General features: G+C 38.3%; 1 protein-coding gene across 3 annotated transcripts in view; it reads left to right on the plus strand.

Moving 5' to 3' along the window:
* The window catches only part of ERO1B (endoplasmic reticulum oxidoreductase 1 beta), a 105,986-nt gene that overhangs the window by 9,012 nt on the left and 70,256 nt on the right, over nucleotides 1-26,718 (plus strand). For all 3 annotated transcript variants that reach the window (XR_013529961.1, XM_008985774.5, XM_002760887.6), the window contains exons 2-5: nucleotides 3,918-4,037; nucleotides 19,026-19,109; nucleotides 20,740-20,781; nucleotides 22,795-22,877. Coding sequence is in view for 2 of the 3 variants with exons in the window: in XM_008985774.5 (XP_008984022.1) it covers nucleotides 3,918-4,037; nucleotides 19,026-19,109; nucleotides 20,740-20,781; nucleotides 22,795-22,877 (329 nt within the window). In the remaining variant the exon portion in view is untranslated. The remainder of the gene's footprint in view (nucleotides 1-3,917; nucleotides 4,038-19,025; nucleotides 19,110-20,739; nucleotides 20,782-22,794; nucleotides 22,878-26,718) is intronic.

A 26,718-nucleotide genomic window follows, 5' to 3' on the forward strand; every position in this document is an offset into this window, starting at 1 on the left:
AGGCTGGAGTGCAGTGGTGTGATTTTTGGCTCACTGCAACCTTGACCTCCTGACTCAGGTGATCCTCCCACCTCAGCCTCTTGAGTAGCTGGGACTGCAGATGTGCCCACCACCAGGCCTGCCTAATTTTTGTACTTCTGTAGAGACGAGGTTTTGCCATGTTGCCCAGGCTGGTCTCAGTTCTCCTGTGTCCACCTCCCAAAGTGCTGAGGTTCCAGGTGTGAGTCATTGTGCCTGGCCTGGCCTAGCCTGGAGAAACTCTTACGTGTGTTTTTATACCGGGATATGTAAGCAAAAACGTTTGTATAGCAATGTTCTTTAGCCCAATCTGAAAACAGTCTAAATATGGAATGTGGTAATTTTCAATTGCTGTTGTGACAAACTGCAGCAAATACAATGACTTAAAGCAACATAAGTATTTTCATTGTGTTGTAGTTCTGGGGGCCGGAATTCTGAAAATGGGATTGACAGGGTTAAAATCAAGGTGTCAGCAAGGTTGCATTTCCTTCTGGAGGCGCCTTTTCAAGCTTCTAGATGTTTCCGTGATTTTTGGCTATGACCTCTTAATTCCTTCATCTTCAAAGCCCAGCAGAATAGCATCTTCCAGTCTCTGACTCTGACACTCCCATCGTCCTCTCTGATTAGGAATTTTGTAACTACACTTGTCTCACCTAAATAATCCCGTATAGTTTTTCATCTCAAGAACCTTGACTTGATCACATCTTTCAAGTCCCCTTTGCCATGCGAAAATAATATATTTGCATATTTCAGGAATCAGGGACATCTTGGGGGTGGGTATTTTGCCTACTGTACACATCAAGAGGAGAATGAATAAACTATGACATTCTAATGAAATGTAACACTTGCAACAGGGAAAATGAGTGAGGTGCTACAAACCTCATCATCACAGATAGATGCCATAATACAGTGTTAGCAAAAGAAGCGGGTTACAGAAAAATTCATACATTACATTCCATTAATACTTTTTGAACTTGGCTGCAAAGTTCAAAACCGGGAAAAAAACCCCAAGCATATTGTTTAGGGATGCATTACCAGATAAAGAAAAACAAGATCTATTTTTTACCATTAGGGAGGAGGTGGTAGATGTAATTAAGGAGGACCTTAAAGGATACTGGTAGTAGTATTTTTTTCTAAGATTCAGGGGGTACATGTGCAGGTTTGTTGTTACATGGGGGTAGGCAGTTTTTCAGCTCTTGTTCCCCTCTCTCCTGCTCACCTTTTGGGATCCCCAGTGTTTGTTGTTTTCCTCTTCATGTTCATGTATACTCATTGTTAGCTCCACTTATAAGTGAGAACATGCAGTGTTAGATTTTCTGTTTTTGCATTAATTCACTTAGGATAATGGCCTCCAGCTGCACCCATGTTGCTGCAAAGAACATGATTTCATTCTTTTTTATGGCTACTTAGTATTCCATGGTCTACATGGACCACATTTTCTTTATTCCATCCACTGTTGATGGGCACTTGACTACGTGGTGATTACATGACTTCCCTACTGTGAATAGTGCTGTCATAAATGTTCAAGTGCAGGTGTCTTTGATATAATGATTTCCTTTGGGTAGATAGTGGGATTGCTGGGTCAAATGATGGTTCTACTTTTAGTTCTTTAATTAATCTCCATACTGTTTTTCAAAGGGGTTGAACTAATTTACATTCCCACTAACAGTGTGTAAGCATTCCCTTTTTCCACATCCTTGCCTATTTCTGTGTTTTACTTTTTAATAATACAATACTGGAAGTATTTAAAAAGTTTTTGGTGATGCACAGGTAACCCTTAAGTAGCCCTTAAAGGTTACAACTATGTACATGGCAACTTTGTATACCTTAACCCATCCCTTACCACAATTAAAATGCTTTAAAGAAGTAAAATATGGTGCTTTATAAACTAGAAGTCAGCAATTTCATAAAAATTTTTAAGAACAATCCCTAGATAAAATATTTTTAAAACCTGGAAAACTTTTTGGTTTGTATTTTTTTTTTCCTATTGTTATTTAGGACTAGCATTTGAAGCCCTTACAAACATATTTCAGACTGGAGGAAAAAAAAAGAACAAAATAGAATTTGAAGTCTGGTAGATAGTGAGAGCAATGGAATGAAATTTGTGAGTTAGTGACCCGGTGAATGAGACAGCAAAGTATATATAACTCTAGAGCCAGAATTCTTGATAATGATCACTTATCTCAAGAGAATACAGCTCTAACTCTGTTGAAGGGAGTTTGGAGACACATTTATGGTCCTTGGGGGAGAGAATGAGAATGAAACAGCTTGCAAGGACTGGTTTCCATTTTCTGATACTTGCATATATTCCTCCTATGGCCCACATAAATAACTTTTAACAGGCTGAGCCCCATTTTTTTTGTTTTCTTGAAAATTTTAGTTGTAAGTTCATATGCAGTTGCAAGAAATAACACAGAGAAATCCCATGTACTCTTTATTTATCCCAAGGGTAACACCTTGTAAACATGTAGTGCAGTGTTGTAACTAGGATATTGACAGTGATAGAATCTACTGATCCTATTCAGATTCTCCCAATATTACTTGTTTTGTTTGTGTGTATGTATTAGTTCCATACAATCTTATCACACATACAGGTTCATGTATTCACTATCACTGTCAAAATACTGAACAGTTTCATCACCACAAATATTCCTCCTGTTGCCCTTTTATAACCACACTACTTCCTTCCCACCCTACCTGCTCCACCTTCCATCTCCTACCCCAGTTCCTAATCCCTGGAAACCAGTAATATGCTTTTCATTTCTAAAATTTTTTTTTTTAATTTAAAAAGTGTTCTGTAAATGGAATCATAGAGTATGTAACCTTTTGGCTTGGCTTTTTCATACAGGATAATTCATGGAAGATAAATCCAGGTCGTGCATATCAGTCAATGAGTTCCATTTTTAAATTAGTTGAAGAATGTTTTATGGAATTTTGGGACTCTAAATTCACTTTGTAAATACCAATTTCTCTTCTTGGATTAGTGGATAATCTTTGAATAGTGGATAAGATCACAGATTTTGAAGTCTGATAGATTGGGAGTAAGTTCCATTTCTCCTTTGGAAAAATTACTTTAAGACTGCTAAACCTTTTTTTTTTTTTTTTTTTTTGAGACAAAGTCTCGGTCTGTCACCCAGGCTGAAATACAATGGCGCGATCTCGGCTTACTGCAACCTCCGCCTCCCAGGTTCAAGCAATTCTCCTGCCTCAGCCTCCTGAGTAGCTGGGATTACAGGCACATGCCACCATGTCTGGCTAATTTTTGTATTTTTAGTAGAGACAGGGTTTCACCACATTGGTCAGGCTTGTCTCGAACTCCTGACCTCAGGTGATCCACCCACCTCAGACTCCCAAAGTGCTGCGATTACAGGCGTGAGCCACCGTGCCCAGCCAAGGCTGCTAAACCTTAATTTTCTTATTTGTAATATGAAGATAATAATACCTCATTAATGGAATACTTTTGAAGAGTAAATGAGGTAACATAAAGCTCTTGATACTGTGTCTATCACATAAATGTTCCATGAATATCAACCTAAAGGAAAGAGATGAAAGAGATGGTAGTAACAGCAGTGTTACTACAGTCTGTAACTTCTAGTTTGGGAAGATAGTGCTTTCATATTCCAGTGACTACTTGGATTTCATGTATGTTTAGGTAGAGGAAGGAGAATTCAGTACTCTTCAAGCACTAAAAAAAAAATGTTCTTCCAAATGGATATAGCTAATCTTTCTACTGTTTTTTATTTTATTGACCACAGTAAAAGGTAAGTTGACTGCATTAATGTTATATCTTAATAAGTAAATACTAGCTAATTTGAATAAATAAATTATATTTTATATAATAGTATAGATTTGTTAAGGCTGAAACATCAGTAATTTACGCATTTTAAATTGAATTCTAGGTCACTGGAGTTCTGGATGATTGCTTGTGTGATATTGGCAGCATCGATACCTTCAATACCTACAAAATCTTCCCCAAAATAAAAAAATTGCAAGAGCGAGACTATTTTCGTTATTACAAGGTAAGGTTGTAATTTTTTATTCTACTGATATCAAAGGTTTCTGTATAGCCGTCTGCAGATGTGACCTTTATGATCCTTTTGAAAGAAAACTCATTTCAGTTCCTCTCAGCACCCTGTGTGTATCTTTCGTCATTGAATTTATTACGTGTTGCAGTGAAAAGCTGTCGATCATTTTAAACAATACGAATCTTAGCCCCCTTCCTTTGTTTGAGGAGTTTCTCATTTTTCAGTTTTGGTTTTGAGGCAGAGATTCCTCTCTCTACAGAAGCTGAAAATGCCACAGACTTATTTTGTCAGACTCCTTTATAACATAGCTCTGCCATCTGGACACGCCTACTCATCCTTTGAGTGGTGCTGATGGCAGTGCTAGCATTGTTAGCAGTACAAAGTACTACAGCAGCACCTTTGTTGGACCTCCTTCTGGGAGGGCTGGCAAAACAGGCCGAGGCTTCAAGTAGACCACTACACACAGTAATGCTCCAGAATTGGTTCTTAAATCCAGTAATAGTCTACTGTAGACCTTTACAAAATAACGAGTGATAGTTTAAAGATGGCAGCAATCTTTAAATACGGCAGTAAGGCAATTTTCAAAAGAACAGCATTTGAAATTTTAGAACAACATTTTATTTTTTATTATTCTTACGATTTTTGAGACAGAGTCTCGCTTTGTTGCCCAGGCTGGAGTGCAGTGCCACGATCTTAGCTCACTGAAACCTCCACCTCCTGGGTTCAAGCGATTCATCTGCGTCAGCCTTCTGAGTAGCTGAGATTATAGGCACCCACCACCACACCTAGCTAGTTTTTGTATTTTTAATAGAGATGGGGTTTTGCCATGTTGGCCAGGCAGGTTTTGCACTCCTGACCTCAGGTGTATCCACTTGCCTCGGCCTCCCAAAGTGCTCGGATTATAGGCATAAGCTACTGCACCTGGCCTAAATATATATATTTTATTATTTAATAATATATATATGTTTTTGTTTTAGAGATAGGGTCTTGCCATGTTTGCCAAGATACTCCTGAATTCCTGGCTTCAAATGATCTATACAAATTAATATATATTTTATTTTTGTTTTCTAGGTTTAGGTTAGCTAAATTAAATATTTTGAGGATAAAAAAATTTAGTATCTTGTACAGAAATTCTCGTATAACAAATAAGAGAATTAAAGATTTGGGAACCCATCCCTCTTTTCTGTCAGCACCAGGAATATCCAAAAAAGGTGATGAATGTTTTTCTTCTGTACAAAATCCTTTAGGGATGCATATTTCATGAATTTATTTCAAAGAGTAATTTATACCTAAACTATTGAGTGTCTATTATTCTAGTGTCTAATACTGAGTGTCTTATTTTACATACAAATAAGACCAGTGCTGCTTTAAATTTCCACCACTAAATTGATAAATCTAAATGCATTTGTAGCTGCTTTCTCTTGCTTCTTTTCTACTATTACATTGAACTGTATGAAATGTTTACTTTTATGTTTCAAAAATGGTTGAATATGCCAGTTTCATATGGTTCAGTGTAATACAACTGAGGAAGCGTTTCTTGCATCCAAGAACATCTCTTCACAAGAGGTCCTGTTCACACCTCTACATGATGGCATGTCCCTCAGTCCTTCACTCCTTCACTTTGGGATTGCGGCTCTTTTTCTTTATCCCTAGCAGGCTTGGTCAGTAGAAGTACTCAAATATTTGAATGTTTGGATGAGTATCTCATTTAATCTTTACACTACAATATTCTCAGTATTAGCCACATTTTTCAAATGAAGAAGTAATAGTTTAGGTATCCCAGATAGGGCATTTTTGTTGGCTAACAAACAAAACAGACGTTTTATTAAGAAAAGATATGGGGTAGCTAACAAAATTGAAAGATAAGATGAGGACGCATACTTCAGAAAACATAAAACCAAAGCTGGAACTAATGACCATTCTCCAATTTGTATCAAATTGACTATTTTCTGATATTTTGTAAACTTTATGCCAAGAGTTATATTTCTGTCCTGGTAGGGTCAGAATATGTGACCAAAAGAAGGAAGGACGTTTTGGTTGACGGTCTCATTTGTATGAACAAAAGTGGAGTCATTGTTTCCAAAAGGTAAATTAGGGACCTATTACAAAAGAAGGTAAAATGGAAGTTGGATAGGCAAAAATGACAATGTGGCTCTTGGCTACTCAACATGCAATCTCATTCTTCCTCTTACACATGCGGTTTAAAAATGTTCTGATCAACACGGTGAAATTATTCCATAGGAAACCAAAATGTCCTCATATGCTCTCACAGCAGAGGGTTAATGCCATGATCTAGTTAATATTCAGCTCTAACTTGAGGATATTTGGGTGATATCCCCTCCTCTTTTTGTTCTGTCAACCTATGAAATAAAAGGAATATACTCTACCCAATATACTCTGCTATAATAGTGGCAAAAAAGGAAAGCTTTAAAAAGAAACTAAGAGAGGAGGTTAATTTAATTTTTAATTTTATTATTTTTGAGACAGTCTCGCTCTGTCGCCCAGGCGGGAGTGCAGTGGTGCAGTCTTGGTTCACTGCAACCTCAGCCTCCTGGATTCAAGCAGTTCTCTTGCCTCAGCCTCCTGAGTAGCTGGGATTACAGGCCCACACCACCATACCTGGCTAATTTTTATATTTTTAGTAGATATGGGGTTTCACCATGTTGACCAGGCTGTCCAGAACTCCTGACCTCAGGTCATCTACCCACCTTGGGCTCCCAAAGTGTTGGGATTACAGGCATGAGCCACCACGCCTGGCCAAAAAGAGGTTAATTTTAAACACATACCACATACACACTTACTATTCAGGTATAGGTAACGGTATGCCTTTATGCTGTCGGGCAGTTGGCTGCTGTAGCTGGTATTTCTAACTTCTCTTTTCTACTTCTCAGTCCATTCCTTTATGCACTAAATATTTATTGAATGATTAGTTTATATCGGGTACTATGGATACAGTAGAGAGTAAGACAAAACTTTTGCTCTGAGAAGAGCGACAAATGATAGGTAAACAATAAAATATTATTTCAGATGTTATAAGGTAAGTTTTATGGAGAAAAGTAAAGTAGGAGAGAATGAATGTTGGGGAATTGGAGGGTCAGGGAGGTAGGTAGTCCTACTTTAAAAAAGGTAGTTGGGAAAATAAGGTATTTATGCTAACTTGACATTTGAGGAAAGTCCTACCTAATATGAAAGAGCCATGTGAAGGTTTGGGGAAAGAACATTCCAGGGAAAAGATGTAGAATACCAAGTAAACGGTCTTGAGATAGGAATAAACTTGGTGTGTTGAATAGGCAGAAAGCTGGCCTAGCTGGAGGAAAGTGAGTAAGTGAATGAGAAGGGAGAGCTGGAAAATAGGTAGGGACCAGATTAAAAAAACAGGATTTTGACCATGTAAGGATGCTGGATTTTATTTTAAGCAGGATTAAGAAACTTCTGAAGGGATTTTTGTGCAAAAAAGACTGTAAGGGTATAATACAAGAAACGGGATCCATCTAGGAGACTATTGCGTTAGTTCATGTAAAAACAATACAGATTTGGAATAGAATGCTAGAGCTGAAAGATGTAGACATTGATCAAATTAGGGTTGTAGACAAAGGTAACACCAGCAAGCTTTTCTGGTGGATTGAATGTGGAGTATGATGATAGGAATGAAATCAAGGATGATATCTAAGTTTTGAGCACAAATATATGAGTGCCAATATATGTATATGTAAAATCATGACCAAGTAGATTTTATTCCAAGAATGGAAGGATGTCTCTTTTAGATTATCTACAAAATTAAATATATGCTCCTGATTTTTAAAATAATTTAACAAATAAGAATCATGTATATTCCTTAACATGATGATTTCAGTTCTGACGTTAGCTTAGCTAACATCTGGTACATGGAGAAACACTAGAGGAATTCTCACTTAAGAATCAAGACAAGGATACCCACTATTTCCATTAACTGCTGGATATACTACCCAGCACAGTCAAACAAGAAAACACAACTATCCAGTGTGATGGCTGTGATTTAAAAAAAGAAAGAAAAAATAACTAGAGCCATAAAATTTTATTTTACTTTTTTTGTATAAATTTAAGAAGTGTAAGTGCAGTTTTTTTGCATGGAAATATTGCCTAGTGATGAAGCCTGGGCTTTTAATGGAACCATCACCCAAATAGTGTGCATTGATTGTATCCCTTATGTAATTTCTCATCCCTTACTCCCCTCCCACCCTTTTTTTTTTTGAGACAGAGTCTCACTTTTGTCACCCAAGCTAGAGTGCTGTGGCATGATCTTGGCTCACTGCAATCTCTGCCTCCTGGGTTCAAGCGATTCTCCTGTTTCAGGCCTCCCAAGTAGCTGGGACTACAAGTGTCTGCCACCATGCCTTGCTAATTTTTGTATTTATAGTAGAGACGGGGTTTCACCATGTTGGCCAGGCTGGTCTGGAACTCCTGGCCTTAAGTAAGCCACCTGCCGCAGCCTCCTGAAGTGCCAGGATTACAGGCAGAACTGCACTCCAGCCTGGGTGACAGAGCGAGACTTCATCTCAAAACAAAACAAAAAATGGAACTTTTTATTTTTTTTTCCTGGAGCTAGACAAGTTGCCACAGGTTAGGTTCTCTGGGAAGCATATTCTGAGACAGTGATAAGTGTACAAGAGCTTAATTAGAGACCACTCTTAGGACCAACAGTTTGGGGAAGGCAATAAATCAGGATTGGGCAAAGGGAGAAGTCAAGCTGTGATGCAGCCTCGGTGGAAACCTCAGGGAAGCCCGTGGGGAATTCTTAAGATGGAATAAGCCTTCAGAGTTGTCCCCATTTGGGGTGAGAGGTCTAGACCTTTATATCCATACATCAGTTGGTCATTGGATGAAGGCCATTAGGAATTGGGGATCCAATCTTGGGTAAGGTGGCTCTTTTTAACTGAGGTTATCTACCTGCGACATTTCCACAGTTGGGCTAATTATAACCCCTTTATTCGTGAAGGGTGATCTGAGTAACACGGTGCAAGGAGTGTCTGCCACAGTCTACTCCTTGCACCGTGTATTTCTGTTGCTGAATGAAAAATTAGCTTTAAATTTAGCAGCTTAAAACAGCAGGGCCGGGTGCGGCAGTTCACTCCTATAATCCCAACACTTTGGGAAGCCAAGGCTAGTGGATCATTTGAGGTCCCTTCAAGACCAGCCTGGCCAACATGGTGAAACCCCATCTCTACTAAAAATACAAAAAAATTAGCCAGGCAGTAGTGGCGTGCACCTGTAATCCCAACTACTCAGGAGGCTGAGGCAGGAGCATCGCTTGAGCCTGGGAGGCAGAGGTTTCAGTGAGCTGAGATCGTGCCACTGCATTCTAGCCTGGGCAACAGAGTACGACCCTGTCTCAAAAAAAAAAAAAAAAAAAAAGGCAGACTGAAAAGATACCATTTGAGAAAGACCTAAAGGGATGTGGATATCTGGGGAAAGAGCATTCCAGGCACAGGTAACAGTGAAGCCTTGTGTTTGAGGAACAACAGGAGGTGAGGTCAGTGAACACGGGGAGGAGAGCAAGGGGATCATGTAAGGCATTATAGCTATTGTGAGATGAGTTGGAGGATTTTGAGCTTTTTAATTTTTTTTTTTTTTTTTTTGAGACAGTGTTTGCTCAGCCACCCAGGCTGGAGTGCAGTGGTGCAGTCTTGGCTCACTGAAACCTCCACCTCCCGGATTCAAGCAATTCTCCTGCCTCAGCCTCCCAAGGAGCTGGGATTACAGGCATGCACCACCACACCTGGCTTATTTTTGTATTTTTAGTAGAAAAGGGGTTTCACCATGTTGGCCAGGCTGGTCTCGAACTCCTGACCTCATGAGCCACCTGCCTCTGCCTCCCAAAGTACTGGGATTACAGGCGTGAGCCACTGCACCTGACCAATTTTGAGCATTTTTAAAAGGATCACTCTGGCTGTTATGTTGAAAATAGACCACATGCCTATAAGGGCTAGGTGGGGAGAACATTAAAAGGCAATGGTAGGTCAGGTGCTGTGGCTCACACCTGTAATCCCAGCACTTTGGGAGGCCGAGGCAGGTGTATCACCTGGAGTCAGGAGTTCAAGACCAGCCTGGCCAACATGGTGAAGTCCTGTCTCTACTAAAAATACAAAAATTAGCTGGATATGGTGGTGCATGCCTATAATCCCAGCTTTGGGAGGCTGAGGCAGGAGAATTGCTTGAACCTTGGGGATGGAGGTTGCAGTGAGCCGAGATCGCACCACTGCACTCCAGCCTAGGTGACAGAGTGAGACTGAAAGGGCAATGGCAGTGATCCAGGAGAGAGAAGTGGGGGTGGCTTGGACCATGGCTGTAACAGTGGAATTCATAAAGTGTTGAATTCTGAGTATTTTATTTTTTAAATAATTATTTATTTTTAATTAATATGTATTGTATAGATTTTGAGGGTATAATGTGACATTTTGATCTATGTTTAAATTGTAGAGTCACTCTACATTAACATATTTATCATCTCATGAATTTATGTTTGGTGATATGTTAAAAGTCTTTTAGCAGTTTTGAAATATAAAGCAATATTATTAACTGTGACCCATGCAGTGCACTAGATCACCGAAACTCATTCCTCCAGTCTGAAGACTTCATACTCAGATCAACATCCTCTCTTTCTTGACATCGCCCCTTCTCCCCACTAGCTTCTGTTAACCACTTTTCTACTGTTTCTGTGAAATAGATTTTTTAGATTCTGCATATAAGTGAAATTGTACAGTATTTGTCTTTCTGTGCCGAGCTGATTTCGCTTTGCATAATGCCCTCCAGTTCATTCATGTTGTTGCATATGACAGAATTTCCTTCTTTATTTTTATTTTTATTTTTGAGATGAAGTCTTGCTTTGTTGCCCAGGCTAGAGTGCAGTGGAGTGACCTTGGCTCACTGCAACCTCCACCTTCTAGGTTCAAGTGATTCTCCCACCTCAGCCTCCTGAGTAGCTGGGACTACAGGCTTCTATCACCACACTGGTCTCTAACTCCTGACCTCAGGTGATTTTTTTTTTTTTTTTTGAGACAGGGTCTTGCTCTGTTGCCTGGGCTGGAGTGCAGTGGCATAATCATAGCTCACTGTAACCTTTAAAACTTTGAACTGACCTCAACTGATTCTCCCACCTCTCCTTCCTAAAGTGCTGGGATTACAGATGTGAGCTGCTGTGCCTGGCTGGATTGTTTTTTATGTATCTGTAAAGTAATGATATAAGAATTTAGGCAGGAATTGCATTGAGTCTGTAGATCACTTTGGGTAGTACGGACATTTTAACAATTTAATTCTTCCAATCAGTGAATATGGGATATCTTTCCACTTATTTGTGTCTTCAGTTTCTTTCTTTAGTGTTTTAGTTTTTAGCGCATAGATCTTTCACCTCCTTGGTTAAAGTTACAACTATTTTATTTCTTGATGTGATTTAAAATATGATTGTTTTCTCAGTGTTTTTTGATTGTTCATTGTTAGTGTATAGAAATGCTATGGGCTTTTGTATGTTGACATTGTAACTAGCAACTTTGTAGAATTTGTTTATCACCAGTTTATTACTACATTTTTTGGTGGAGTCTTTAAAGTTTTCTCTCTGTGAGATCATGTCATCAGCAAACAGACATTTTCGTTTCTTTTTCTATATGAATGTCTTTTTTTTCCTTGCCTTATATTGCTCTGACCAGAATTTCCAGTACTATGTTGAATAGAAGCGGCGAGAGTGAGCATTCTTGTTGTTTCTAATCTTAGAGGAAAACGTTTTAACTTTTCGCTATAGAGTAGGATGTTAGCTGTGGGTTTGTCATATGTGACCTTTATTATGGTGGGGTACATTTTCTCTATGCCTTATTTTTGGGGGAAGTTTTTATCATGGGGATGTTGAATTTTGTCATATGCTTTTTCTGCATCTATAAAAATAATCATGTGGTTTTTGTCTTTAATATTATTAATGTGTATCATTTTTATTGATTTATGTATGTTGAACTATCCTTGTGTCTCTGGGATAAATCTCACTTGATCATGGTAAACGATCTTTTGAACATGCTGTTCGATTTGGTTCACTAATATTTTATTGAGGATTTTTGCATTTTTGTTCATCAGGGATATTGGTCTGCAGTTTCCTTTTTTTGGTCCAATATCAGGGTAAATGCTGGCTTTCTGAAATGAGTCAGAATTATTACCTTCTCTTCAATTTTTTTGAAAAGTAAGGCTTAGTATTCTTTATATGTTTGGTAGAATTCAGCAGTGAAGCCATGAGGTCCTGTCTTCCCCCTTCACCCTCCCAGAACAGACAAGAGTCTTGTTCTGTCATCCAGGCTGGAGTACAGTGGTGCCTCCTTGGCTCATTGCAACCTCTGTCTCCTGGGTTCAGGTGATCCTCCTGCCTCAGCCTCCTGAGTAGCTGCGATTACAGACCTGCGCCACCACACTCAGCTAATTTTTGTATTTTTAGTAGAGACGGGGTTTCGCCATATTGTCCGGGCTGGTTTCGAACTCCTGACCTGACTCAGGTGATGTACCTGCCTTTTCCTCCCAAAATGCTGGGTTTACTGGTCTTTCTTTGATAAATACTTTTTATTGACTCAATCTCCTTAATTCTTATTGGCCTATTCAGATTTTCATTGACCTCTTTACTCAAGCTTTGGCAGGCTGCATGTTTCTAGGCATCTATTCATCTTCTGGGTTATGCAATTTATTGGAATATAGTTGTGAGCAGTAGACTCTTTTTCTTTGATATCAGTTGTAGTGTCTCCTCTTTAATTCTGATTTTGTTTGCATTTTCTCTCTGTTAGTCTAGCTAAAGGTTTGTCTATTTTATCTTTTTTAAAAAAACCTTTGGTTTCATTGATTACTGATTTCTAGTTTTGTGTATTGTGATCAGAAAAGATATTTGGTATGATTTCAGTGTTCTTAAATTTGTTAAGACTTGTTTTGTGGCCTAACAAACCTATCCTGGAGAATGTTCCATATGCACTGAGAAGAATGTATATTCTGTTACTGTTATGTGGAATATTCTATAAATATCTGGTAGGGCCATTTGCGCTAAAGCGTAGTTCAAGTCCAGTGTTTCCTCATTGATTTTTTTTTTTTTCTGTCTAGATAATCTAATGTTGAAAGCTTCCGCTTTCAACATTAGACTATTGAAGTCTTATTGTATTGCAGTCTATCTCTTCAGAGCTATTAATATTTGCTTTATATATTTACATTTTCTGAAGTTGAGTTCATGCATAGTTTTTATAACTTCTTGATAAATTGACCCCTTCATCATTTGTAATGGTCTTCTTTGTCTCTTTTTACATGTTTGGCTTAAAGTCTATTTTGTCTGACATGGATAGCTATCCCTGCTCTTTTGGTTTTCATTTGCATAGAACATCTTTTTCTATCTTTTCAGTCTGTGTGTGTCCTTAGAGGGGAAGCAAGTCTTTTATAAGTAGCATATAGTTAGGTCTTATTTTTTTTAACCCATTTGGCCACTTGATGTCTTTTGAATTGATAATTTAATCAATTTGCATTCAGAGTAATAATTGATAGGTAAGGACATACTGTTGCCATTCTGTTAATTATTTTCTTGTTGATCTCTGATTCCTCTGTTCTTCTCATCTCTTGCTGTCTTCTTTTGTGGTTTTGGTGATTGTTTTTTTTTTAGTGGTATGCTTGAATCTTTTATCTTTTCTGCAACTACTGAGAGTTTTTGCTTTCCGATTACCATGAGACTTATGTACATCTTATATTAGTAGCAGGCTGTTTTCAGCCGATAGTGACTTAACTTTGATCACTGCATAAATGCTATCCATACTTTTACTCCCCTCCCCTCCAATTTGTTTTTAAGGACATATTTTATATCTTTTATAGTTTGCATAGTGTGTTATAGCTATAGTTATTTATTTTTAAGATTGTCTTTTAACTTTTCTATTAGAGATGTAATTGATATTTATACCACCATTACAGTATAATAGTGTTCTGAATTTGGCTGTATGCTTACTTTTCCTAGTGAGTTTTATGTTTTTTTGAGATGTCACCAGGCTGGGGTTCAGTGGCACAATCTTGGCACATGTCACCTACCATGCCCGGCTAATTTTTATACGTTTTTTTAGTAGAGACAGGGTTTCATCATGTTGGCCAGGCTGGTCTTGAACTCCTGACCTCTAGTGATCCACCTGCCTCAGCCTCCAAAGGGCTGGGATTATAGGTGTGAGCCACTGCACCCAGCCATTTTCATGTTGCTAGTTGGCAACATTTTTCTTTAGCTTAAAGGATCCTTTTAGCATTTCTCGTAAGGCAGGCATAGTGGTGATAAATTCCCTTACCTATTGTCTGAGAAAGTTTTTATTTTCCCTTTGTTTTTGAAGAATAGAATCTTCAAAATGGATATAATATTTTTGGTTAACAGGTTTTTTCCCCCTTTCTTCTCTTTTAGCTTTTTGAATCTAACATTCCACTCTTTTCTGGGCTACAAGGTTTCTGTTGAAAATTGTCCTATAATTTCCTGGAAGTTCCCTTTTTTTATAACAACTCACTTTTCCTTCACAGCTTTCAATATTTTCTGTCTTTAACTTTGCCAATTTGATGATAATGTCTCTTGCTGTATGAGTCTCTTTGGATTCATCCTATCAAATTTTCATTGAACTTCCTGGATCTGGCTGGGTTTCATTTCTTTTTCTTTCTTTCTTTCTATTCTTTCTTTCTTTCATCATAAGCAAGCTAACAGAGGAGGGATCTGGCTTTCTATTTCCTTCCCCAGACTTGGGAAGTGTTCTGCCACTTTTTCTTTGAATTCTTTTTTCCTTTTTTTCTTTCTGTTCCTTCTGGTATTCTGATAATGTGTATAATTCTGCTTGGTGGTGTCCTCTGAGTCCCTTAGGCTGTCTTCACTCTTTTTCGTTTTTGTTCCTTAGCTGGATGATCTCCAGTGAACTGTCTTCAAGTTTGCTAATGCTCTCTCCCACTTGATCTAGTCTGCTGTTGGACCCTCTATTGAATTTTTTTTAGTTTGGCTATTGTATTCTTCAGCTCAGTGATTTCTGTTTGATATTTTTAAAATAGTTTCTATCTCTTTGTTGACATTCTCAGTTTGTTCATGCATTGCCTTCCTTACCTCAGTGAGCATCTTTATGACTCTTTTTAAATGTCCTGTTAGGTAAATTATATATCTTCATTTCAATAGGGTTGACTTCTAATTGAGACTGTCCTGTTCTTTTTTTTTCTTTTTTTAGCGCATTTCATTATTTCTTCATTTGTCTTAAGGCACATAGAGTGCTGTCCCTTCTGTTTGCGCTCAAGGAGGTTTATTCTTTGTTTGCTACATAGGCTCCTAGATACTGGCTTGTTAGAAGCCAGAGCTGTAGGGAGTTGCTGGAAAGGCTGCCAAGATTTTGGCTTGAGGAACTAGAATAATGGAGTTGCTGTTTACTCAGATAGTGAGAATAACTAGAAGGAGTAAGTCTTCTTTTTTCTCAACTCTGTATTGGTTTCTGTGTTTATATAAAAGAACCACCTTATCTAGTCTTGTTAGAGTGGTCTTATGTAGCAGGTGTTTCTTCCCAATCAGCCTGGGCAGTATTCCAGTTCCTCAAAACTTTATGCTTGTCCAGCCAGCCGTCTTTGTTCTTAGTGGCCTCCAATAAATTAGAGTCAGGTTGTACTATTGCCTTGAGAGAAGTGGTATAGAAGCCATTCCCTTGGGATATGACTAGAGATATTAGGATGTTAGATGTGTGCTTTGGTTTCTTCTCTCCTTGCAGAGAAGCTGAAAGCCAGAGTTTATCTCCCACTGATTCTGCTATGCACCAAGGAGAGCATCTGAGGCAGATGCCTGTACTCTTGATCTGACTGCTGACTTTTAACCTGGAGGAGATAACTGCTGAATGTTTGTTTGCAGGTTTAAAAGTCACCTGTGTTCTCTGTGGTCTAGGAGACTCAGGAGAGGCTTCATCAGCTCCCAGAGCCAGGTGATTTAGCAGCCTGTCCCTTGAGTGAAAGCTATAAAAGTTGGGGTTCTTGATGTGTTCAAAAATGATTTTCATGGAATGTTTGAAGACCTGGAATTATTGCTGGAGCCTGCAGGGAAGAAGGTGCAGAAAGTGCCCACTCTACTTTTTGGGCCAGCAGTTCTCATGCCCTCCTAGCAGGGGGAGACTTCTGGTCTGAGGTTATTACTGAAGCAGGCCAAAAGGAAGGCACAGGGAGTGCTGACTTTACCTTTCAGGAATGGGAGGGTCCCTGCCTACCTATGTAACAAACCTGCACATTCTGCACATGTACCCCCAAACTTAAAGTATAATAATAAAAGAGAGCGAGAGAGACTATAGGATTTTATCTCTGGAGCACATGGAGGCAGAAGGCATAAGAAGTGCTGTTTCCATTCGTGCTGGCAGAGGCCTCCAGCCTCTTTCCAGGGAGAGATTTCAGGGCTGGGATTTTGTCTGGAGCAAGCCAGGAAAGGAGGTACAGAGAGTGCTCACTCTTCTGTTCAAGCAAGAAGTCTCAGATGTACCTTGTAGGATTAACCTTTTGGTCTGGAGTTCCCTGAAGCAAGCTAGAGAAGACACTGGGAATATCCCCTTCTCTTTCTAGTCATGGAGAGGTCCCCCTGCCTCATTCTAAAGATAAACTGCAGAAACTTAGCTCAGGAGCAAACCAGAGGAGAGAAAGCATAGGGAGTGCTGTTCCTCCTGTTCTTGCTGGCAGAGGCCTCCAACCTCTTTCCAAGGAGATAGTGTATGGCTGGCATTATTGCCTGAAGTAAGCCAGGGGAGGAAGGCACACAGTGCTCTTCCTTCTATGTAGGCTCAAGGAGGTTTATTCTTTATTTGCTACATCGGTTTCTAGATACTGGCTTGTCAGAGGCCAGAGCCTCAGGGATTGCTGCAAAAGCTGCCAAGATTTTGGCTTGAGGAACTAGAATAATGGACTTGCTGTTTACCCAGATGGTGAGAATAACTAGAAGGAGGGGTGCAGTTTTAGATATGTTAATTTTGAGGTAACTATGAATGCCTTATCCAGGAAGAGATAATCCAGGAAGCAGGTGGATATACAGGCCAGAAGCTCAAGGGAGGTGTCCAGGATGAGAACTTGCAGTCCCCAAATGTGCCGTGCTGTTTTAAGGTTCTTTGTCTATGCACATCCTGCCCTGCTGCCTATAAATCTCTCTCAAACACTTCTTGTCATACCCATTTTGCAAATTACGAAAAGTCAGAGTTGATCACCCTCTCCTCTGTGTGGCCCATCTACCTATCTTTGCCTTCTTCTCTGTAATATAGATATTGTTTACTTAACCATATGAATTAGGTGTCTACTATGTATTTTATGCTCTCTTCTAAGCACTAAGACTAAGATAATGCAAAATTCTGATCCTCATGCTGGTGGGAGGTACAGACAATAAATAAGCAGATAACATTTAGTGATAAGTGCCATAAAAGAATATAAAACAGCACGTTGGGGTAGAGGTTGCATACTGAGCACTGCTTTAGCAAGCCTGGTCAGGAATGCTCTCTCTGCTGAGGTGATACATAAGAGAGGCTTGAATGAGGTGAAAGAATGAGCTGACATGAGATCTGTAGTAACAGGTAGAGAGGACAGCTGATATAAAGAACTTGAGGCTGGGCATGGTGGCTCACATATACTCTGAACACTTTGGGAGTCTGAGGTGGACGGATCACCTGAGCCCAGGAATTCCGTCCCAACCTGGGAAACATAGGAGACCTCCTCTCTACTTAAAAACAAAAATTAGCCAGGCATGGTGGTACATCTGTTGTCCCAGCTACTTGGGAGACTGAGGTAGGAAGATCACTTGAGCCCAGGAGTTTGAGGCTGCGGTGAGCCAGGATCGGGCCACTGCACTCCAGCCTGGGTGACAGAGCAAGACTGTCTCAAAAAAGAAAAACAAGATGAAGACCTTGAGACAGAGAGAGTGTGGTATGTTCCCAGCAAGGCCAGTGTGGCCAGAGGAGCATGATAGAAGAGGTCAGAGACGTAGGCCAGAGGCCAGGTTATGGACGGCATTGTGGAACTTGCTGCAGAGTGATGGGAAGCCACGGGAAAGTTTTGAGGAAGGATTGATATGGTATGATCTGTTTTAAATAGATAACTGTAATTGCTATATGGAAATAAAAGTAGAAGTAGGAGCAGGGAGATTATTGTGATAGTGCAGGCAAGAGGTAGGTGGTGGAAAGTGGAAAATGAATTGTTTGATGGGGAACAAGAAAAGGGAGGAAAGAATGAAACCTAGATTTTGGCATGGGCAATCTGCAAGTCCTACTGAATTACTGTCTTCCTATAATGTGTAGAATATGAAAATCTAGACTTTTTACTATGGTTAAAACGTCCTGCATGATCTGTCCCTTGTTTACCTCCATCCTCATTCTTTGCCACCCTCCCCCTTCTACACTGAACATCAGCCCAACTGGTATTTTTTTAGTTCACACAACTGTCCAGGCTTTTTACTGCCTTATCCAAATGCACACTTCCTCCATCCTAAAATATTACCGCCTCAGAGGCCTTCATGCACCAAAACAACTTATAGTACTGTGGATTTTCTTTGTAGCACTGACCACAACTTGTAATAAACATACAAATTAAATGTTTGTAGAAAATCTATTCAATAGATTTTTAAGTTCCAGAGGGAGAAGGGAGTTCTTTTTCTGCTCATTTTTTCCCCCAGAGCCTACCCAGTGCCTGGCACGTAGTGGATGCTCAGTTCTTATTTGTTGAATAAATGGGTGCATGAGAGAACTCTCGTTAATAAGATCACATTAGTGGGCTGGAGGACATTAAAGTAGTTATAAATGCTTTCTCTGTCACCGAGGCTGGAGTGCAATGGCATGATCCAGCTCATTGCAGTCATTTAAAATTCTGAACCATATAGGTGCCACTAGGATAGGAAGCATTCCTTCTTATCCACTACCATGTCACTGGTGCCGAGCACAGTGACACTTTGACAGCATTCTATAACTATGAGTTTACTAACTTGAATTTATTCTTTCTCTCAAGGTTAATCTGAAGCGACCTTGTCCTTTCTGGGCAGAAGATGGCCACTGTTCAATAAAAGACTGTCATGTGGAGCCCTGTCCAGAGGTATAATAAATAAATTAAAATAATAGGGCAAAGTCTGTTTTCTCTTGGACTTTTAGATAAGCATAACCTCTGTTTTAGGCTAATGTCAGTGGATTTGGACATGTCAGCAAATCCATATGCTCTCAGCTCTCTCCTTTATAACCAGATTATTGAAAATTCTATACTTGGCACCAAAATGGGCTTGAAGATACTTGTAGCCAGTGATACTGGTGATTGAATGTGGAAATACAGTCTTATTCTAAAATGAAAGGAAAATCAGAAGCCTGTTCTAGGATTGGATCTGCAGTTGTCTTTTATTTCATGCTTTATTGAATCAGCATCTTGTTTCATAGGTAAAAAACAAAACAAAAGCAAGCTACTGGACCCTATACTTCAAATTTACAGTGATTTACTTGGGGAAATTTCAGGCTTGGAATTATTTTCATTTGGCCTTGTTACCTTTACATTTTTTAAAAACCTATACTTTATACCAAGAGAACCCTACATTTTAGACTTTGATTTTTGTTCTCTGGTATAATTAATTATATACCTCTCCTTCAATGGTAATTAGTTTTCAGCTTTGTTTTCCTTTCACTTTTTGCTTTTCTTACCTAATCAGTTAGTCTAGTTTGTTGTCCTTAAAAATCTATACCAATGTCCTTCCAACAGGGAAAATTGTTTTAAAATTTATAATATTTAGTTTCCATTAAGAATAAAATATGTGGCTGTGTGTGGTGGCTCACGCCTGTAATCCCAACACTTTGGGAGGCTGAGGCGGGTGTATCACGAGGTCAGGAGTTCAAGACCAGCCTGACCAACATGGTGAAAACCCATCTTTACTAAAAATACAAAAATTAGATGGGTATGGTGGCACAATCCTATAATAATCCCAGCTGCTCAGGCGGCTGAGGCAGGAGAATCGCTTGCACCCAGGAGGCAGAAGTTACAATGAGCTGAGATTGAGCCATTGCACTCCAGCTTGGGTGACAGAGCGAAACTGTCTCAAATAAATAAATAAAAATAAATAAATATATATATATTTTTTTGTTTAAAGTTCTATTTGATAAACTAGTTGTAATAATTCTGATATATTTGTTAAAACCAAACACTAATCACTGGCCTTGTGAGAAAGAGTGTTCCATCTACATACAGTTCTCCCATTGGTAAACCCTAGATTAGATTGGTAAACTCTAGGTTAATTATGTGGGTCAAAAAAGCCTTCTAGTAATCCAAAATTGCCTATACTTTATTAGAGCAGAAGTTAAAATTGCACATAATACATTGCAAAGAATTTTGAACTTTTAAAAGTTTCTTTTCTATGGTAACAAAGTTTGTGGAAGAAGTGATTATCAGTGTTTTTAACCTAAATTATGTAAATATAAAAAATACTGCATTAGGAGTTATTAGAGCTGATTTTGGCTTTCTGACTTTGTGGATGTCATTCAGTTTTCTATACTTTGATTTATAAGTCTGTATATTGGGATAACTCTTTTACTTTATGAGATAGTGTGAAACCAGAATTTGAGTGAGTGTGTATGTGTCCCTCATAGAACAAAATTCTTGATGAATTAGAGCATTGCATTGACAATTTGTGAAGAAATTTTTAAAAAACAAAGATGACTTTAAAAATTTTTGTTTTTCTTGTTTTAAGAGTAAAATTCCAGTTGGAATAAAAGCTGGGCATTCTAATAAGGTAAGTCCCACCTCTTCCTTGAGTGTTTCTGCTTTACATCATGAAACTTGCCATTTCCTGGCTGACAGTGGGTATAATAAAGAACCATAATGTGGTTAGTTGGGAATGGAGACTTTTTGCCTCAGAATTCCAAATCCCTAACTCTTGCATCAATCATAGATAGGTTGTACATTCCTAGATTCTTTTGAAATTAGCTCAGTACTGTTTTTGGAATCTGGAAGAACTATTAAATGTAACTATAGCTTCAAATCCCCTAGTCAGCAGGTGTTTTGTCACATAGCTATTTTTAGTCTTTTGTTTCAACTAGTCAGCCTGGCAGGTTCAGAATTATATAGAGTAAATAATTACCAAGAAATTTTGAGTAGAGGACTTTCAGATGGTATTAAGATATTCATGTTTAATGATTGTTCTTGTCCTCTTATGAGAGTGTCATAATTTGCCATTGATATTTTTAGATAACTGTTTATTTCTAGTTTTTCAGGACTATACATACATAATAAAGGTCATCATACCCTTTCTCTGTCCCCTTCTTGTGTGTCCTTTCCATTTTCTTCTTGCTCTCTCCTGTGTAATCTTTTGTTTTTATTTTATCCTGTTTATATTTGCTTCAGATTTGAAATAAGTCAAATCATTTAAAAGCAGTTGAAACCCCCTCAGCTCTTTCCCAGTCCATTCTATTTCCTTCCTCCCTTGAGCTCTAACCATTTTTCTGAAGTATCCTTCTGTGGCTTTATAGTCTTTCTTCAGGTATATCTACAACTAATGCATTTGGTACTTTTATTGCATGTATATCCACAAGTAACATGTAATTGTGTGTAAAAAAAATTTTGTAATTTAAAAATTTTTGTATTTCTTTAGGTTAAAAACTTTTATTTTTCAGTTTGTGTTTTTACTGTCTTATGCTTTTGAAATTTTCTCTGTTGGTATATGTGGGTTTTGTTCATCATCTTACTAGCTGTGTTCAGTTGTATGACTGTAACACATATTAGCCATTCCTCTAGCAATGGACATTTTAGTTCCCAGTTTTCTGCTATTTCAAACAGTAATGCACTAGCTTTTTTCCTTTGTCTCGTTATGCTCGCATGTAAGAGCTTTTCTAGGTCTGCATGTTAAGGCAGGATTGCTGAACCACAGGCATGCCTATCTCAACATTACAAATAATACCAAATAATTTTCCAAGGCAGTTGTACCTTTTTTAAAAAGTGGTTTCCTTGGGATGTGTTCTCAGTGGGGCTGCAGGTTCAAAGGTTTAACCATCTTGCAAACACACACACACACACACACACACACACACACACACATACATACACATACATATATGTATGTGTATATATCTTCTATGTATATTAAAACCCTCTTGGGAACTAAATGTGACCGTGTGTGTGTGTGTGTGTGTGTGTGTGTGTGTGTGATCAAATTTACCTCCCAAGAGGGTTTTTGAGTTGACATTATCACAAACACATCAGTGCTAATTGTTAAATTTTATTTTTACATTTGTATTTATTTTTTTGAGACACAATCTTGCTCTGTCACATAGGCTGGAGTGCAGTGGTGTGATCTCAGCTTACTTCAACCTCCATCTCACAGGTTCCAGCAATTCTCCTGCCTCAGCCTCCCGAATAGCTGGGATTACACGCATGTGCCACCACACCCGGCTAATTTTTATATTTTAAGTAGAGACGGGGTTTCATCATGTTGACCAAGCTGATCTTGAACTCCTGACCTCAAGTGACCCACCCACCTCAGCCTCCCAAAGTGCTGGAATTACAGGCATGAGCCACTGTGCCCGGCCTAATTGTTAAATTTTAATACGTTGCTGATGGAAATAATAATTAATTGGTGGAAATTTCTGCCTCATTTTCATTTGTATTGTTTACCTATGATAGGGATTTTTATAATGGAATGATCTGTATTTAGTGTATATCATTGTTGACAGATTGATTATTCTGCCAGTAGAAACTGAAATAAAGAAGAAGGCAATAATTATTACTAAACTTACGAACTTCTTTGCAGTACGTGAAAATGGCAAACAAGACCAAAGAATTAGAAGACTGTGAGCAAGCTAATAAACTGGGAGCAGTTAACAGCACACTAAGGCAAGTTTTATTTTGATAGATTAAGAAAATATTCCCTTATTTATTTATATCAAGAATCAGTTTTTTTAATGATTTTGGTAAAACATTTTTGTAACCATTAAAGTTTTAACTAATACATTTTTTTAAAGGAAGAAAGTTATTCTTTGTCATAAATTTTGTATAGCTTTGCCTCTTCTTGGCTGATTTATCCTTAAGTTTCTAGAATATATCATCCATAGCAAATCTTTTAAACAGTAGAAATTTACAGTTCAGCTAGCAGGGTTTATGGATCCATTCTTTCTGATTACTATGGAAGAAGGGGCTTGAAGTCCTAATTTTTCTGTAAGTAGTAATTCAGATACATTTTGAATGATAAAAGTTGTGATTAGCCTGTTAAATTTCATAGATTTTTTTTTCTGCTAATTTTTCCTTATTCTAAACAGAAATCAGCATAAATAATGTACAAATGGCCTCAAATTGTGCAGTGTAAAATGACTAGACATAATAAGTAGTTGGGAATAATCAGTAGCTGGGATTGGGATATTTCAGAAATTCCTTTACATTTCCATTTGATGAGATTTGCATTTATGAGCTGGGCATGGTGGCTCACACCTGTAATCCCAGCACTTTGGGAGGTTGAGGTGAGCAGATCACCTGAGGTCAGGAATTCAAGACTAGACTGGTGAACATGGTGAAACCCCATCTCCACTAAAAATACAAATATTAGCTGGGCATGGTGGCTGGGTGCCTGTAATCACAACTACTTGGCAGGCTGAGGCAGGAGGATTGCCTGAACCTGAGAGGCAGAGGTTGCAGTGAGCCCAGATGGCACCATTGCCCTCCAGCCTTGGTGACAAGAGTGAGACTTTTTATTTAGGAAAATAAAAGAAACACCCACGTATATATCCTCCATTTCATATAAATAAGCCTCTATTCCAAATAAATAAATATTAACATTTTCTGCCATATGTTTTAAGGAACAAGAAACATCACAAATAAATTTAAAATTTCTTATGTTCTATTCCCTAATCCAGTAGAGGTAACTACTATCATGAATTTGGTGGTCTGTATCCAGTCCATGTTTTGTTTTTATCATGTATTTATATGTATAAAATAGTTTTATTTTGTATATACGGTTTTATTTTTTTTTATATAAATGATATAGTATATTTAACATTCTGTAGCTTTTTTCATTACATTTTGCTTTCTAGATCTGTCCATGTTGAAATACAGATTTATTCTTTCAACTGGTGAATGATTTTCATCATATAAATATACCATATTTTACTTAGCTATTCTCCTGTTGATAAATGTTTAGCTATTTTCAATTATTTAATTTCACAAACATGCCACCTTGAGCATTCCCAAAATTTTTTTTACATTAGAAGTAAAAATGTTGAGTCTTGAAAAAAAAAAAAATGTTGAATCTTAGGATTGTCTTTTTGTACCCATTGTTGATACTGCCTGATGGCATTCCATAGTACTTGGTGTGACTACGCACTGACTCCAGTGCTGAGAGCTTGAACTATTCTCTGCATCCTTGCCGAAAGTTGATAACGTTTGATGCGTGTGAAATATTACCTCATTTTTAATTTATACTTTGTGATTACTAGTAGATTTGAGCATTTTAAATTTATTGAACATTTGAGTTTCTTATTCAACAAATGAACGTCTACAATGTGCCAAGCACTGTTCTAGGGTACTAGAGATACAGTAGTGTACGTGATAAAACTTCTGCCCTTATGTAGCTTGATCCTTTTTGGAGAAAATAACGTAATAATAATGTTATTAACTATTGACTTCATAAAATATATGAGAAGTAAAACGATGAATGCTAGGGAAAATAATAAAGCAGGGAAGAACAAAGGGGCTAGGAGTGAGAGAGTGGCACTGTTTTAAATTGGGTGGTCAGAGAAGACCTAAGTGATAAATACATTTGAACAAATTGCTGAAGAAGGTGAAGGCACGAGTCATAATATGGTTGCCTGTGGGGTGAGCATTCCAGGTATATATAAATGTTAGTTGAAATCCCACTTGGCAGGATCATGCCTAGACCTAAATACAATACGACCAATGTAACTGGAGCCCAGTGATCAAGGGCAAAGTCGCAGAAGACAAGGTCAAAAGATGCTAGGGATGGGGCAGGAGGTGGGGTGGGTAGAGATCTTGTAGAGCCTTGAAAGCAATTGTAATGAATATTGCTTTTAGATTGGGTAGAATAAAAAGTCACTGGGAGGTTTCGAACAGAGGAGTAAGGGGATGTGTTGAGGGAGCCTGATGTTACGTTGCAGAAGCCTTGTTACGTGATTATTGTAGTAATCCAAATAAGCTATTCTGGTGATTTAGACCGAGGGATAGCAGTGGAAGTGATGAGAAGCAGCCAGGTTCTGGGGGTATTTTGAAGATAAAGCTAACAGGATTTGCTGCAGTGTTGGGTATGTGGTATTAAGAAGTTATGAGCTTTTGGATGACTACAAGATTTGGAATTATAAAAATGGAGTTGCCATTTACTGACCTGTGGACACCTATAGGAGGAGCAAGTTTGATAAAAAGTTATAGTCAGATTTGGATTTGTTAAGTTTGAGCTGCCTGTGAGACATCCACTTGGAGATTTCAGGTAGGCAGTTGGATACACAAGTCTGAATTAGGGGAGAGGTCTGAAAGTCAGTCAGTGAATAGATGGTATTTAGCAGCCGTAAACCTGAATGGGGTCACCAAGGAAGAGAGTGTAAATAGAGGAATGCTCTAGGGACTAGGCTTAAGTCATTGCAAGATATTGGGATAAATTGCCGGTTTATATTGTCATTTTTTTCTCCATTGAGTTGGCTTTTTAAATTATTACTGATTTGTAAGCATTCTTTATGTAATGTAATAGTCCTTTGTTGGCTGTATTGGTTGTGAGGACTTATCATTTCGCTTATAGTTTTTAGTTGAACAGAAATTATTTTTTAAACCTAAAATATTTAAGTATAATACACATACAGTAGATAAAATTCTTAAGTGTAAAGGTCAATTTAACTTCACAAAGTGAACCCAACTCTATAGCCACCATCCAGAGCAGTATACTTGCTGCCCAGAAGATTAACATGTGTACTTTCTAGTCATTATCATCTTCCAAAGTCAACCATGATTTTGAGACCGAGATTGGTTCTAATTATTTATAAATAGAATATATAGAACATATTCTTTTGTATCTGGCTTCTTTTTGTTAACATGTATCTGAGGCTCATTCATGGTTTTGGGCATAGTAACGTTTAGTTCTTTTTTTTTTTTTTAATCAGGGTATAGTATTTTATAGTAAGAATGTGCCATGTTCCCATTGTCCATTCTGCTGTTGATAGCTTATACTTCGGGGCCATTTCAAAAATATTTTGGTGGATACAGCTGGACATGGTGGCTCATGCCTGTAATCCCAGTACTTTGGGAGGGCAAGGCAGGAGGATTGCGTGAAGCCGCGTGTTCAAGACCAGCCTGGGCAACAAAGTGAGATCCTGTCTCTACAAAAAAAAATTTAAAAAATTAGCCTGGCATGTGCCTATGGTCCCAGCTACTCAAGAGGCTGAGGCAGGAGGATCACTTGAGGTCATGAGTTTGAGACTGCAGTGAGCTATGATTGTGCCACTGTACTACAGCCTGAGTGGCAGAGACCCTATCTGTAAATAAATAAATACATGTGGTAGGTACATGTGTACATTTCTATGGAGAATATACCTAGGAATGGTACTAGGTACTGCCAAATTGTTTTCCAAAATTTTCACCAAATTGTATTGCTACTAGCAGCGTATCAGTTACTTGTTCTACAGCTTCTCCAGCGATTGGTACTAGAATCTTTAGACAGCTTTATTTTGAGGTTTAATAAAAT

This window comes from Callithrix jacchus, chromosome 19, assembly GCF_049354715.1.
Source record: "Callithrix jacchus isolate 240 chromosome 19, calJac240_pri, whole genome shotgun sequence".
NCBI classification, from domain to species: Eukaryota; Metazoa; Chordata; class Mammalia; order Primates; family Cebidae; genus Callithrix; species Callithrix jacchus.